Source organism: Pristis pectinata, chromosome 7 (assembly GCF_009764475.1).
Source record: "Pristis pectinata isolate sPriPec2 chromosome 7, sPriPec2.1.pri, whole genome shotgun sequence".
NCBI lineage: Eukaryota > Metazoa > Chordata > Chondrichthyes > Rhinopristiformes > Pristidae > Pristis > Pristis pectinata.
The window spans coordinates 18,569,859-18,586,728 of record NC_067411.1 but is presented as its reverse complement, the minus strand read 5'-3'; the positions used below and the strand labels follow the sequence as shown (position 1 = coordinate 18,586,728).

Below are 16,870 nucleotides of genomic sequence, written 5' to 3'. Positions count from 1 at the left end.
AGCAAAACAAATTCATAACTGCAGTTGGAAACAGTTAACCAGTCAGCAGCTGAAACAAACGCTGACAAGGGGAGGAAGGAAACTAAATGATTATAAATGAATAGAAGTGGGTAATGTATTAAAGTGTCTGAAAGAGACCATGACTGAGCAGCTCGCGAGAAAGGACCCCTTGATTACATCAACAGAAAAGGCTAATGGGAAGCAAAAAACCAAGAAAGGAAAATTAAACTTCATTTACGGGATGATAAAACTAGACATCTCCTCTATGTCCATGAATTGCACATTTGTGAACAATATTTTATAGCACTATAATCTATAACATGTACTCCATAATCAATGAAAAAACAGCTAGTCATTTAGAGTGGTTTAATATAATAAAATCAAGTCAAATGGCATTATAAAAGATAAGTTGCCAAATCTGCTTGAGTTCTTTGAGAATGTATTAAACCAAGTCAATAGAGGGGAAACCTACAAATGTAGTGTATTTGGATTTCCAGAAGGCATTTAACAAGGAGCCACATAAAAGGCTGATGCACATGGTATTGGAGGAAGTGTGTTAGCTTAGACTGAAGATTGGCTATTTCATCGAGGACAGAGTTGGAATAAAAAGATCTTTTATTCAGCTTTAAGGATGTTCAGTGTGAAGCAGAGCATCCCAAAGATTAATTCTTGGCCTCTCAATTATTTACCATTTATATTAATGAACTGAGGAGAGGGGGCAGAATATGGGGTATCCAAGTTTGCCGATGATATGAAAATAAGCCAAAGAGCAGGTTGCAGTGAGGATATTTTGACTCTGCAACAAGATATAGATAGAGTGGGTGAAAACATGGCAAATGGATTTTAATATGGGAAAGTCTGAGATCATGCACATCGATAAGAAGAATCTAAAGGAAGACTATTATCTAAGTAGAGGAAGATTGCTGATGAGTGACATACAGAGGAATCTAGGTATTCCGTGTGTCTATGCCCATGGAGATATCTAATACATTTTATTAATGATATGGTCTAGAATTTCACTGCCCATCACTGAATTCTCCAACTGCAATGTCCACTTCCTTAGTGAATATAGAATTATTAATTTAAAAGCTCAATTCCACTGGCTCTTGACCTTAATATATTTATAAAATGCTTTTTGATTTTCCTTAATCATGTCCACCAGTGATATTTCATGGCCTTTCTTTGCCCTCCTAGTTTCAGTTCTTTATACCTTCCATAAGCTTCCTTTATTCAGCCCTCAATATACCTCAACATCCAGGGTCCCTTGGAATTGCTGTCCTTACCTTTAACTCTTATGGGAAAATATTGGCCCTGAACTTCTCATTGTTCTGCTTTAGAATGACTCCCACTTGTCAAATGTCATTCTACCTGCAAGTAGGTTTTCTCAGTCTACTTTTGCCAGGTCATGTCTTAAGATATTGAAATCATGTTTCCCCAATTTACCACCTTAATTTCTGGATCATCTTTATCCCTTTCCATAACTACCTTGAAGACTAGAGTTATGATTACTATCTCCAAAATGCTCACACTGACACTTCAACTACTTGCCCAGCTACATTCCCCAAGACAGGTCCAATTCCAATAAAAAACTTCATCACAAAACCACCTATTTCTACCTGCGTAATTTCTGTGTTCTGCTTTCAGAAAAACAATGATTTCAATGAATCAATCTAATGTTCAAAGAATGTGTTCTGAAATGTAATAAACATACACTTTATTACTGCATTTGAAACTGATACTATTTTATTTGCACATTTACATGAGAAATTGTGTGTCATTATTTTGTTTAAATCAATCTCAGTCCCTGTGTATTTTCTAGTGGTCTTTCCAAGCTATACTGGCTTCTCAGCATTTTTCATGAGCCTCTTCTTAAATTTCAAATCTGTCCACTGGTGTATCCCCACTCCAAAGCAGAAAAATGCTGGAAGCATTCAGCATCAATAGAGGAGAAACAGAGTTAATATTTCAAATCAATGGAGTCCTCAGTCAGCTGTTTCTCTCCACTGATGCAGATTGGCCTGCTGAGTGCTTCCAGCATTTTCAGTATTTCTGATTTCTACCAGTTTTTTTTCCCAATTATCTCACTATAATTTTTTGACCTGCATTCATCCTTTGCCTCTTCCATCTCATTTCACAAATTCTTCCATTTGCATTGTCTCTGTGACCATTGTTCTATGCCTCCTGAAGTGCAATTCCTTGTTGTCCACTATGCCATTTCAAAATCAATCTCTAACTTCCTTGGGAAGTTTCACCACTTTTCCTTCTTTATTAGTTTTGTTAATTTAAAGTGGTTTGATGCATCTTCCTTTCTGTAAGAGTGATGAGTTTTTTAAATCATGAAAATGAAAAAAAAATCAACACAGCCACATCAGAAGGCACAAAACAAAGATGAAAATCTTTTATTAAAAGAGTACAAACAAAAAAGAATGGATGCTTGCTTTTGTTTTATACAAATATATCATTTTTAGAAACCAATTTACATAAATGTATAAAGCAGTTTAGAAAGGTCCACACCAAAACCTAGCATTAAAAACTATTAAGTTACATTTACAACTTTGTGATAGATTACAACCAGAACAATTGAACTCACAATATTGTGGTAGGTAACAATGCATCAGTAGATTGTTTTAAAAAAATTATTGCCAGATATTAATAGCAATACAGTACAATCATAACCTGGAAGAATGAGAGCTTCTATAGTGTGATAATCCATCAAATCTATTGGCAGGATAAGTGAACCAAAGTCAGCATCCCCTATCAAGCCATGGCATTGTGGCGTAAATTATTCTCAGCTGGCTCTGTCATATCATTTAAATGCCCACCTTCATACTCCCAAAACAGGCACTCTACTCCAAGCACTATGTCACAGCAATGAACTGTCAGGAGGGCAGATGAAACAATTCAAGGATGCTCTCAAAGCCTTCTTGAAAGGGTGTAACATCCTTGCTGACTTGTGGGAATCCTAGGTCCACCACCACTCAAAGTAGAGCAGAAGCATTCAGTTTGGGAGTGTGAACCTGGAATCCCTTTGTTGGAAGTCAAGTGAAAACGGAGGAAAGAGAGCACCAACTTACAAACTACCCACTCACTCCATCAAGCACCTCGTGCTCTACCTGTGACAGATTCAACATTGGAGTTATCAACCACTTCAGAACATGCAGAACTGGAGTGGAAGTGAGTCATGCTCAACACCACCAAGTGACTGCCCAAGAGAGGGAGAAGGCAAAAAAACAGACCCAGGAAGAATCAATGAAATAAGATAAAGAATTTGTACTGAATGACCAGGAAGCGCTCTGCATCAGAAATATGAACTTCTCTATGACAGGAGCAGAATCTGCTCAGGACCATTAGTGGTTACAGTGTACAAGAGAATGCTTTCAAATTCAAACATGCAAGATAACATTTTAGAACTGGCTGGCCACTAAATCTACGACATAAAATCTACCTTGCTGAAAAAGGGCACCCCTCATTTTGTCTCCCATTCTAGAATAACCTTCACACTCATTTACAATAGTTATTAGAATACAATAAGGCAGGCCTTTGTGTTGTCATTGTATTTTTCTAATGTTTCAAAAAGCAGTTAATTGATTACAACATTAAATGGGGCCAAATTTGCATCTTGAAATGTTATTTTGACAATACATCATTCTTCCTCATATTACCAAGATCTTGGATTGAGCAGATAATGCAAGTAGTACTTGAACTACTAACTTACTCTAACATCAGTACATCATGAGTATAAGAAACAGTCATAAAATGTAAGTTTGTCTTGAAGAATTTGAACTCTGGGATATCAATGTTTAAGTTAAAGATTCATTGTCAGGATACAAACCTTGCTTTTAGGTGAACTAACTTGATTTGGGGATTCAAGTTAAGGAATTTAGTAATAATTACTTTTTCTTTCCCAGAATGATTTGACACATACAGCAACCTCTCACAAACTGCTATGTAATAATAACTAGACAAACTGATAACTGGTCAGTCTATCTGTGGTATTGGCACAGTTCTGATAAATGGCCAATCCTTCTATGATATTGGCTCAGTTTTTTCTATGAACACAGATGGGCATGTTTTACAACTCTGCATTTTACAACTTTTATGTTAGCTTGTATTTTCATTCCAACTGCAATCATTTCATAGCTTCTACATTCCTTTGTTCATACGTTTCGTCTAACTGTCCCTTGAACACTTTGTGCCTCTGCCCTCTCCCACTTTCTCTGCAACTTAAAGCCAACTTTCTTTTTCCTCTATTTCCCAGTTCCATTTTCTCTTTTTTTATTTCACTTTTTCAGCATCTGCAGTTTTTTTAATTATCTTTAACATCCATTTACAACAATCTGCACTGACATACGAAGTATGACATCTCCAAAAGTGTAGTACTTCATTCATTTTTCACTGAAGTGAGTGTCAACCTCAAATCTTTGGAGGGGGACATAAACCTAATTGGAACAGCACTGCCAAATGAACCACAGCAGACCCTAAGTGGAGGTGCAACACTGCTACTTTTCTTTTAAAAGCAGCACACTCACATGACTTGATTTGCACCAAGCACCATCTGCACATTGTGAAGGTCTTTAATGGTGCTGGCTATTAAGTAATCCTCTCGTGGGTTGCAACAAAACACAGTGGCGAATTCATTTGTTCAGCCTTACTTTTCTAGCAAAAACAACTTTATAAAGTTCAAATGAAAAGGACAGAAAAAGGATTTCAGTGTAACGAAGGCTTGGTTAAGTTAATTGTTTGTCATAGTACATACAACAACAATTTTCTATTAGCCCCATTTATAATTTCAACTTCGATTAAATTTTTCAGCAATCCACAAAAGATGAACGACTGCCATTCGATAAAACTTGTTTCATCTGAGCATGGAATAGCAATACATCAATACAATGGCTCTGCATTGAGGTATGTTTTGGCATAATCATAACAGCGAATACTGGCATATGTTGTTTCCAGATTGAAGATCAAGAACATGTTTTAAGAGGTTAAGGTTAACTGTCAGATGTATTTAGCAGAGAATTCTGAAAAACACTGTTTCTGAACAGAAATTAATACTCTTCGGTCCTTTTATTTTACATATACAGTGCAATCAAACTTTTTTTGGAATAGTAATGACCCTAACCCTACTACTACTACTGGCCATTATTACTTCTGTTTCAGTGGAGCATTTTTAATTGAAATGGACTCTTACACGGAAATTAAAAAGTGTAAAGCTTGACCATCTCAATATTGCAGGATATTGTTTGCAATTGAATCAGAAGATTATTTTGAACTAACTACAATCTTACTTCATTTTAAATGAGACATTACTCATCTACATGATATTCATTCATGGTATGAAGATGTTGAAAAGTGGTAAACCAAATATCAGTGCTTACAGCAGCATTGTTCACAAATTTGGAATTGGAAGACAACTTCAAAATTTGTAGACAACACCAAATTAATGCAACAAAATACTAGAAAACAAAAATTAACATATAGAACTGCCATTAAACTTCTAGTTGAGGTGGTATGTTTTGACAGGAAGAATAAGGAAACCACTCAGAAAGAAAGAGTCTAACTGGAGGTGGAGGAGCAGAGGAATCTGAAAAGCACAGATCCATAACTCACCAGAGCTAACAAAACAGGTTAACAAGCAAACCACTGGGGTTCATTTCTAGAGAGTTAGAAATAAAAAGCAGAAGTACATTTTGTGAAACTTTAAAGAACTTTGATTAAAGCACCCTTGCAATATTGTGAACAGGTCTGGTCTGTTATTAAAAATATTAATATATAGAGGCACTGGAGAAGGTGTCAAAATATAATATGACTGAGGTTATACTTAACATGAAAAACAGAGCAAGATTGGATGCCTTCTTCTAGTGAAGCAGAGGCTGATATATTAAGAAATGGTTTGATAGGGTAGACAGAGATATTCCCAGTTGCAATGGAGGCTAGAACCATAAGCATAATAAGATAATCACCAATAAATCCCAATGAAAATTCAGCAGAAATTTCTTTTTCAAAAGTGTAGTTAGAATATGGAACTCACTTCCATAATTAGTTAGGGCTCCTAGATAAATGCAAGAAAGTTAAATTAACACGAGAGGAAGGCATCCTTTGTGCTGTATGATAGTCTGGGATTCACACTTCATTTGAATGCAGAAATCAGTTTTGAGTTACTAATTGTGGATTTCTTGACAGACAGTGGCATGCAAAAGTTTGGGCACCCCTGGTCAAAATTTCTGTTACTGTGAATAGCTAAGCGAGTAAAAGATGACCTGATTTCCAAAAGGCATAAAGTTAAAAATGACACATTTCTTTAATATTTTTTAGTAAGATTACTTTTTTATTTTATCTTTACAGTTTCAAATAACAAAAAAGGAAAAGGGCCTGAAGCAAAAGTTTGGGCACCCTGCATGGTCAGTACTTAGTAACACCCCCTTTGGCAAGTATCACAGCTTATAAACATTTTCTGTAGCCAGCTAAGAGTCTTTCAATTCTTGTTTGGGGGGATTTTTGCCCATTCTTCCTTGCAACACAAGTTCAAAGCATGATCGATCCACCCCTGTGCTTAACAGTTGGAGAGGTGTCCTTTTCGTGAAATTCTGCACCCTTTTTTCTCCAAACTTTCCTGTGTCCTCACCACAAAATTCAGTGTCAGAAGTTTGCAAAGGAACATCTAAACAAGCCTGATGCATTTTAATGAAGTTAAATAGAACTTTTTGGCCGCAATGAGCAAAGGTATGTTTGGAGAAAAAAGGGTGCAGAATTTCATGAAAAGAACACCTCTCCAACTGTTAAGCATGGGGATGGATCGATCATGCTTTGGGCTTGTTGCAGCCAGTGGCACAGGGAACATTTCACTGGTAGAGGGAACAATGAATTCAATTAAATACCAGCAAATTCTGGAAGCAAACATCACACCGTCTGTAAAAAAGTCGAAGATGAAAAGAGGATCGCTTCTACAACAGGATAACAATCCTAAACGCACCTCAAAATCCACAATGGACTACCTCAAGAGGCACAAGGTGAAGGTTTTGCCATGGCCCTCACAGTCCCTTGACCCAAACATCATCAAAAATCTGTGGATAGACCTCAAAAGAGCAGTGCATGCAAGACAGCCCAAGAATCTCACGGAATTAGAAGCTTTTTGCAAGGAAGAATGAGTGAAAATCCCCAAACAAGAATTGAAAGACTCTTAGCTGGCTACAGAAAGTGTTTACAAGCTGTGATACTTACCAAAGGGGGTGTTACTAAGTACTGACTATGCAGGGTGCCCAAACTTTTGATTTGGGCCCTTTTCCTTTTTTGTTATTTTGAAACTGTAAAAGATGGAAATAAAAAAATCTTGCTTAAAATATTAAAGAAATGTGTCATCTTTAACTTTATGCCTTTTGGAAATCAGGTCATCTTTTACTCGCTTAGCTATTCACAGTAACAGAAATTTTGGCCAGGGGTGCCCAAACTTTTGCATGCCACTGTATATATGGATATAGTTTAATGATTAGATCTGGTTTACATGTATCACAAGGGAAAACTACAAACACACTTAACTTGCAAACAATGCATGAAACATTGCCCATCATCTGCAATTAGTCTCCAATAAAACCACATTTCTAACTATTACATTACCAGATGATATCTTTCAAGCCATTTGTTCCAGACAACTAAATTTTTAAAAAACTATCTATTAGTGATTCCCACAAATCAAGGAGATAATAAACATTTCACACACTCATTACAATTTACTGGAACCCTAGTGACAAATATCCATTCAATATCTGATCAGGATTAAAGAAACAGTCAAAAATATTGCATTAAAACTGAACCACAAAGTATTTAATGCATGACTGAGCTGTAGCAGTGACAATCTGATCTTTACCCTCTACTACTCAGTTTATCTTTAACATGTTGGTACTGTCTGTAGATACCAGTATTAAAGCTGAAAACACTGGAACCAAAAATAAATCTTGTCAATTACTGCTTCCAATGAGAACATTAAACCATATATTCTTCAAATTTTTATAATCTAACGAAAAGGCCATAGCATTATCTGAATCATTATTGAAACACTGGTTTGGAACTGGCTCAATTTTAATTCCATACCTTTCCTATAATTTGCCAATCATGCCTCTCAGACCCCTTCATAAGTATTCAGCTCCATAAGATTGCTGAGTTTTATCTAGGTAAGAGCTCTGGGTGAGATATTTACATATTGACCAAAACAGAAATTTATAAAGGAAATAGCAAAGAAAGAAATACTAAAGGGAGCAAAATATTAAAGGAACTGGGACTGTATTTGAGACTATTGATTGGTATTGCAATATTATTTTAAATAGCGATAAAGCACACATATTAACAATACATTTAAAAAAAAGACTAGAAAATTAGGACAATAAAAATGTGATGAACATTCCTTCTACACTATCCGGTGGAGCTGAGCATCTGAGAACCAAGTACAGATTAAGGTTCTTTCTTGTTCTGTCCTACCAATATGGCTTAACCTCCACACTTTACTGCTGAGAATGAATTCCTCCCCCCACCCCCCACAACAATAATGACTGATAATTTACTAAAAAGTGTAGCCACTAAGATGGCAGTTGGTTTCATCAAAATCTGGATTAACGTTGTCTAAAACCATTTGAAATTATAAATAACTTTTCCAAATGAGAAGGATTCAGGCTTCAGACTAGCAGATTGGCATGCCCAATTAAACCTCCACTCACATAGTTGGATCAATGAATTGTCTAGAGTTCCAATAAGCCATTCAAAGTTGTGAATAAAGCATAGTGCTCTTCTACCTCAGGATGCAGATTGCATCACTTTTCTTTCCATGCTGATTTGACTACCTTGAATGTCATTTCAGACAAGTAGGCATTCAGGTTGGGTATTCTTTTTATACCAGTACAGAACTGCAACTCCTATCTACCAGATTTCATTGCCCAACTGTGATCAATTCCAATCCACTCTGAAATGGCAATCCAGTATTTAAATAAACCAACACGATTACGATCATCCAGGTTTGGAACATAACATTTTCAATGCTTAATGTTTTATCCTGAATAGATTTTGTAAAACTACTTTTGGAAAGAATGTACTCTCACCTGACATACTGATGTAAAGATTCTTGAGGCCCTGTTGTATTTGTCAGAAAGTTGGATTTTTGTGTTTCTCCTTTAAAATAATCTGTAGCCATTGGAAAATTTACAATAATTTGAAGGGTATTTCAAGACCAATGTTTATTGGCAGAATAATAGATTTACAGTAATAACCTAAAAAATAATCTTACCCAGGTAATTCTTTCAATTTGAGAAACTGTAGGGCAACACAACTTTAATCTAGTCTCAAAAGAAATTCAAATAACTGTAACTTCAACTGCAGTCTCTCTCTTTTACAATAAAGTAACCTGACAAACATACTTCAGATTATATATATACTCATATATATAAAACACTTCCAATTAACTAATTGAAAGAACATTTACAAGTTTGTTTACCTTGTAGAAGGTTCTAAAGGATTCATTAATGCAGGAGCTAGGTTTAACCGATGTATATCCTCACTCAAAAGTACTAAATCCTCAATTTCACTCCCTTTGTACTTTCTTTTACACATCTTCACTGTAACCTTCTGTTTCAAAAATAATTTCACAGCCTCCTTGGCAGCCATATCTTTGGCAGTCACTTTGCATTTACCATATCCTGTCGCTAAATAAACAGACTTGCACCTTAATTCACAAACAATTCCTTCACGGGCAGAGCTTTGTGGTAAATGCAGCTCAGAAATGTCCTTCAGAGGAACACAGATGCTTTCAAGTGTTCCCTTGGTTGACTGTATGCAGTTACTCAAAATGGTTAAGTGGTTAAGTTCATTGCTGAAACCACCGGCTGACACTAGCTTCCATGCTATGGCTTTGTAGAGTTTATTGTAAAAGGTTTGTTTCTCTTTTATAGCTTCAGGAGTTAAACTGACCACTGTTATAGGGGGTTTGCAACTCTGTGAAACAGACGGCTGTGCTGCTTTCTGGGAACTTGCTACAGAGGCAGGGCGTTCAACAGTGTCTAACTGAATAGCCGGTTTAGCTTCTGCAGAATTAGATGAGAAGTTCTTAGTCTGTGCTGGAGCTTCAGAACGATGTGGCAGCGTTTGCTGATGAGTGACTGGAACCTGCACAGGAGTGCCAACTTTCTTAACTTCATTCTCTTTTGGGATTTGCTGGACCTCTTTTTGATTTGACCCGGTGGATGGTGCAGGACAGACTGGAGCCTGCACCTGTGGTTCAGGCAAAGGAGCTGGTGGTTCACTATCAGGAAAACCATCAAGACCTGGGATTTTGTTGGGATCAATATCCTGGCTGCCATTCCCAGTAGATTCAGACACTGCAGGAAATTCAATGCATTTATCTTCTTCGATTGCCTTTTTCTTTACACAAGGTTCTTCTTTAGTATTTTCTGTTAAAACAAACATAATCATGCGGGATCCATGAAATACTTCAAATCAAATGTTATTTGAAGTTATTGAAAAATGTTAGTATCCCAAAACACTTAAAAAATACCAGCAAGAAATCCATGAACAGAACTCTAGTTGAGCCACATGGATACAATTCATTCCACGAATTTAAAAAGTAAGCTGCTGCACAGAGAAAAAAAAATTCTTATTATCAGATCCATTGATTTCCAGCAACTGAACAAGCCAATTAGGGGAATGTTTAATGTATACAGCAACAAACAGAAGATGCTGGAGGAACTCAGCAGGTCAGGCAGCATCTATGGAGGGAAATGAACAGGTCAACGTTTTGGGCCAAGACCCTTCATCAGGAATTTCATTCATCTTTCAAGACTCCATTCAGTCCCGATGACAGGTCTTGGCCCGAAACATCGATTGTTCATTTCCCTCCATAGATGCTGCCTGACCTGCTGAGTTACTCCAGCATTTTGTGTTCGTTGCTCCACAATTCCAGCATCTGCAGTCTCTCGTGTCTCCACTTTAATGTGTAGAGATCACATTCTTCAGGATGCTTATAATTAAGGTCGCCAGCTTATGGAAGATAAGAAAGGCAAATCTGCTTTTACCACATGGACCTCTGGTGCTTTCCTGCAATAACAGGAGTGAAGCTCCACAATTCTGAAGGTGGAAAGTAGTAGTTTGAAATATTTTACTTTAACTCAAACATGTATTTTCTCAGCATTCTTTTGTCGAATAGTCAAAAGTATGGAGACACAAAGTACTGTAGATGCTGGAATCTGGAGCAGAAAACAAACTGCTGGAGGAACTCAGTGGGTCAGGCAGCATTTGAGGACGGAAATGGACAGTCAACGTTCCAGGTCAAGACTTTTCATCTGGACAAGACCCTTCAGTCCAGATGAAGGGTCTCGATCCGAAACGTAAACTGTCCATTTACCTCCACGGATGCTGCCTGACCCACTATGTTCCTCTAGCAGTTTTTGTTCATATGGTACAGTCAGCTTTTCTGCCATGTTGTTTAATGTGTGCGTTGCATGTAAACTAAATGAAGCTGTAGTTAAACAAAAACATCTGTTAAGTGAGGCAAAGTAATCCCTTTTACCTTGAGAAATCATTGAAATAAGGACAAGTAAAGCTTGTGGCTCACAAATGGTTAGTAATCAGGAGAGTACCTGTCTCTCTTTAATTGACAGGAATTAACTTCAAAATATTTTCTGATGGTTCTGAATGATTACTGTAATTTTTCTAGAGTAGCCCATTTTACACAGAAAGCTTTTCATTTTAGTTAATTTTGTTCAATTCCAATATAAACAATTTTTTGAAGGTTCTGTATAGCTATAACATTATTCAATACTTTATTTGCTTCTTGCGTGGTTTGCTATTTTTGAGGATAAAATTTTTCGTCAGTTTATCACTAATTGAAGGTCAAACCTAGGATTAGGGACATTGGATAAGATATTTAGTTGTTCTATGTCAAGAAGTTACATGAATCCAACCCAGGTAGGCAAATTCAAGATTTCCCCCTTCGTGTTTTTCCGACCCTCCTAAGCAAAATGAACATGGGAAAGTTTCATCTTGGCTTCCTGTAAATCCAGATCCATAACGCTGAAACATTCACATGTCAGCCCTCTCACAGAGAGGCAGCGATAAAGATGCCCATTATGGGAAATGATAAGATCATACAAAAACAGTAAACATTAATTTACTATGCACATGGTAGAGAGACTATTGCTCAGCAGCAGGTCACAATATACCAAACTTAATCACACTTAATGACCACAATGGATGTCAAAAATGTAAACCTGTTCCCTATCCTGCCACTGCCATCCCATTATGGACAGGCACAGCCATATTTGTAAGCATGGAAATATCCGTCTACACCAATCCCATTTTTCCTCTCACCTTGCCATCAACTCCTCCCGTACACCCAACTCTTCTGCCACCCAACTACACTGGAGCAATTTACACTGGAGCCACCCAACTACACTGGAGCAATTAATCTATCAATCATCACGTCTTCAACATGAAGAAAGTGGACTACCCAGGGAAACACATGTGATCACAGGGAGGTGGTGTTGGATGAAGATATCAGACCACACAAGGAGGCAAAAGCGCCATCACTTACCTGATGTTTAACTGGGAAACACAACTGCACAGCACAGGAAGAGACTATTTGGCCCTTTAGGGCTGAACTTTGATAGCAATTCCAACTTGGAAAATATTGCTACACTTTTTAATAAAGGACTCATTTTTGTCAGCACTTAATCACAAAATGTAGGAGTACTTATCTTCAAAATGCCATTATATCGAACACTGAATAAATTGGTTCATTTTAATGAAACAGACAAGCAAATTCAAAGATTAACCTTTCAAAGCACTCTAGTATAAAGTTAATCTGCTAACCATTACTGTTTGAAAGCTCCCTTTTCTTCTTATTGGCTACAAGTTCGTCCCTTGTTGTGTGTACTGGAGCGTCTGTAACTTTGATCCCTTCGCCCATCTCCAACACTTTATCCATTATTGCCTTCGAGTATCTGAATCATAAAATGACAGCATCACCAATTACAAAGTGTACACCTGGAACTGAAAGTAGATATGTGAACGGCAATTACAGCAACAATTATTTAAGTTCCGATCAAATTATATGATACATGCATTCCACAGACATTTGATTTTTATTCAGATTTGCTTGAACTGCTTTGCTTTTGAAATATTCAGTTAAACATCAAACAGCAAATATGTTGCTTTGAAACAAATAATCAATTATTCCCACTCTTTTTTGTATGCAATCACGAAGAAGGCATGCCAGCGGCTCTACTTCATTAGGAGTTTGAGGAGATTTGGTATGTCACCGAAGACTCTTGCAAGTTTCTACAGATGTATGGTGGAGAGCATTCTGACTGGTTGCATCATAGCCTGGTATGGAGGCTCCAATGTGCAGGATCACAAGAGGCTGCAGAGGGTTCTAGACTCAGCCAGCTCCCTTAGGGGCACAACTCTCCCAACCATAAAGGACATCTTCAAGAGGCTGTGCCTCAAGAAGGCAGCATCCATCACTCAGGACCCTCACCATCTGGCACATGGCCTCTTCTCGTTACTCCCATTGGGGAGGAGGTAGAGAAGCCTGAAGACTCAATGATTGAGGAACAGCTTCTTCCCTTCCACCATTAGATTTCTGAACAGTCCATGAACACTACCTCGTTATTCCTTTTGTTTTTGCACTATTTATTTATTTTTGTAATTTGTAGCAAGTTTGTCTTTGCACTGTACTGCAGCCGCAAAACAACAAATTTGATGCCATGCAAGTCAGTGATAATAAATCTGATTCTGATTCTGTTCTGCAATTATTCTTTTCAATTATACAATTCTATTCTGAAAATTTCTATCGATCCTGCTATCATCTTTTCAAACATTCACTCCAAATTATAACTCACTATATTAAATAAAAATTCTGTGTAGCAGAGTTGCAGACAGACCAGTATAAAAAGTAGATTTGTCCGATTGATGCCTTCTGACTTGTCATTTTGGTTTATACCTTCTTCAGGAGTTAAGCTGGAAATCAGCATGGTGCACAAATCTAAAAAGGGCGGCTTATGTGCAGCAGATCCTGGATTCAATTCTCTATTTACAAACTGTTCTAAGATCCAGGTGCGTATTTATACATTGTTCCCTATATCTTGTTAACCATGATAAATCTCTGGTTCTGCATTGTAGGCCTTAACACTTCAAGAGGAAGAACTCACTGGTTGATATCCACTGCATTCCATCAGCTCTGGCAGCAAAAACCCTAAATCATTGCAAAAGAATCCAACTATACAAATTTTAAGAGTTTATTATACTGGAACAGAGTTTCTAAAATCTAATCACTTCCCTAGGTCTGAACTGTGCATAAACCACTCAACCTTTACAAAGTCTACTCTTGGTTAGCTCTATTTTCTTATTAGATATTAGACTTTACACCAGATTAATTTGCAGCAATTAATGATCTCCAGTAACCTCTCTGAAATCTATAATGTAATAACAGAACACCTTGAAAATAATATCAGCATGGATTTATGAAAGGAAAATCATTCTTGATTCATCTACTGGCGATGAGACCAGTGGGATAAATGAGGGAAATCAGTGGATGTGCTGCATTGGGATTTTCAGGCAGCTTTTAATAAGGCTTCACACAGGTTGCTCAACAGGGATAGAGCACATGGAATTGGGAGCAACTGACGTGGAATGAGAATCGGTAATCAGACAGAAAGCTAAGTGTGGCCATAAATGGATATTTCTCAGGTTGTTCAGGCTGTGGCTGGTGGATTGGATGCTTGAGGCCCAGCTATTTATGACCTATATTTGGCAGAGGGGACCAAATGTCATAACTCCAGGTTTGCTGATGATACAAAACCAGGCAGGATAGGGAGGAGGATGTACAGAAGCTTGAAGGGGATATAGAAAAGCTAAGTGAATGTACAAGGACAAGGTAAGTGCCATGTTATTTGGAAAAATGTGAAGTTATTGACTTTGGTGCACAAAACAGAATAGCACTGTACCTTTCGAATGGTTAGAGATTGGGCACTGCTGATGTCCAGAGGGACTCGAAGTCACAGAAAACCAACATGCAGGTACAGCAAGCAATTAGGAAGGCAAACAGCGTGTTGGCTTTATTATAAGTAGTAAAGAAGTCTGATGTAGTAACATAAAGCCTTGGTAATGCACCTGCAGCATTGTGTAGTTTTGAACTGAAAAAACTATATTTGCCATAGAAGGGAGTACAGCATAGATTCACTAGACTGGTTCTTGGAATGGTGTGTTTGCCATTTGAGAAGAAATTGAATAAACTACCACCTATATTTCTTTGGTTAAGGAAAATGAGAAGAGATCGCATTGAAACTTACAGAATTCTTACAATGCTTAACAGGCTGGATGTAGAATGATGTTTCCCCTAGCTGAGGAGTCTAGAACCAACAGTTACATCATCAGAATTCGTGTTAGGCCATTTAGGACCAAGGTAAAAAGAAATTTCTTCACACAGAGGATGGTGAACGTTTGTCATTTTTCTACCCTGGAAGGCTGTATCATCAAGTTCATTCAAAATACTGATCAACAGATCTCTGGACATTGAGGGAATCAAGGAATATGGGGATAGCGCAGGAAAATGGCATTGCAGTAGATCCACCATGATGTTGATGGATGTGGACCAAGTCGATGAATCAACGAGAAAACTCCTTGTTCCTATTTCTGATGTTGCTGCCCCTGCACCTCTGGAAGGTCCCCTATCCTTGGAATCCCCCCCCCCCCCCCCCCCCCACCCACCCCACTTCAAAGAAAATTTCATCAGGACTGCTGACGTTTTTGTCCAGCAGTGTGTACTGTGCCCATGACTGTCTGGCAGGAAGCTGGTCAGATGCCGAGCTCCTTGTGCTGCTCCACAAAACATCAGCCAGATAAAACCATGTCCTCCCAGGTGCAGAACCCAGCCCTTGCCCACCGCCACTGACACCTACCCCTACTAACAAGCGTTTGCTTCGGCCAGCTAAACTTCCCTGCTTTTAATGGATGCTCAATAAAACTACTTGCCTCGAACAAAGGTCACCTCCCCTTCGCCAACCCGGTTGTCAAATCTGTAACTTAATGCTCACAATGCGAGGCACACTGGAACATTTTGCAACGTTAATACTCCAAGTGGTTGGTTGCAAAGTCCCTTCCTAACATCTCCCATTAGGAAAGGACGGGTTTAGCTCATATTTCGCATGGGGGCGTTTAAACCAGACATGTTCGTCCTTGTGAAGTTATTTTCCCGCCCGACGAGTAATAAAGGGTTGGATCCCGAGGGAGGGCGGTAGTTGGCCCGAGGAGAGGCCCGGGCCGCGCCGGGCCAGGCCAGGCCGGGCCGGTCCCCACTCACCGGCAGCCCAGGAAGACGTGGTTGGCCCAGACCATGGAGAGGGCGAGCAGCCGGTCAGTGTCGAGCCCCGGCTCGGCGCCGCTCGCCCTTCTGCTCCTCCTGGCATGTTGCGGAGGATGAACTCGCGCCGCGCCGTCCAGTGCTTCTGCGGCTCGCTGTCGCCCTTCAGCGCCTCCAGCCAGTCGGACAGCCGCCGGTTCTGCTGCAGGAACTCGGACACCTCGTCCACCGCCATGACGCGCCGAGACCGAGGGAAGGAGCGCACTGCCCGCCGCGCTCGACAGCGCCTCCGGCGGAGCGGAGCGCGGCTGCAGGCAGCGACCTCACACCCGCTTCAGCGACAGCAGCGCCGCCCGCGGGCCGGAGCGGTACTACAGGCAGCGCTTCAGACCCACTTCAGCCGACAGCGGCGCCGCCCGCGGGCCGGAGAGGAACCGCAGGCAGCGCCTCCTGCGGGCCCGGACAGGAACGCAGGCAGCGCCTCCTGCGGGCCGGACAGGAACCGCAGGCAGCGCCTCCTGCGGGCCGGACAGG

The 16,870-nt window shown here is 39.2% G+C and overlaps 1 protein-coding gene across 1 annotated transcript; it reads right to left on the bottom strand.

The window, feature by feature from the left end:
- Window positions 1–7,435: 7,435 nt before the first annotated feature.
- Window positions 7,436–16,590, bottom strand: cdkn2aip (CDKN2A interacting protein). Its single transcript, XM_052019967.1, is given in 4 exon segments — window positions 7,436–10,430; window positions 12,847–12,977; window positions 16,337–16,427; window positions 16,430–16,590. Coding segments are annotated over 4 exon segments (1,320 nt in total). The 5' UTR covers window positions 16,572–16,590; the 3' UTR covers window positions 7,436–9,474.
- Window positions 16,591–16,870: the final 280 nt, after the last annotated feature.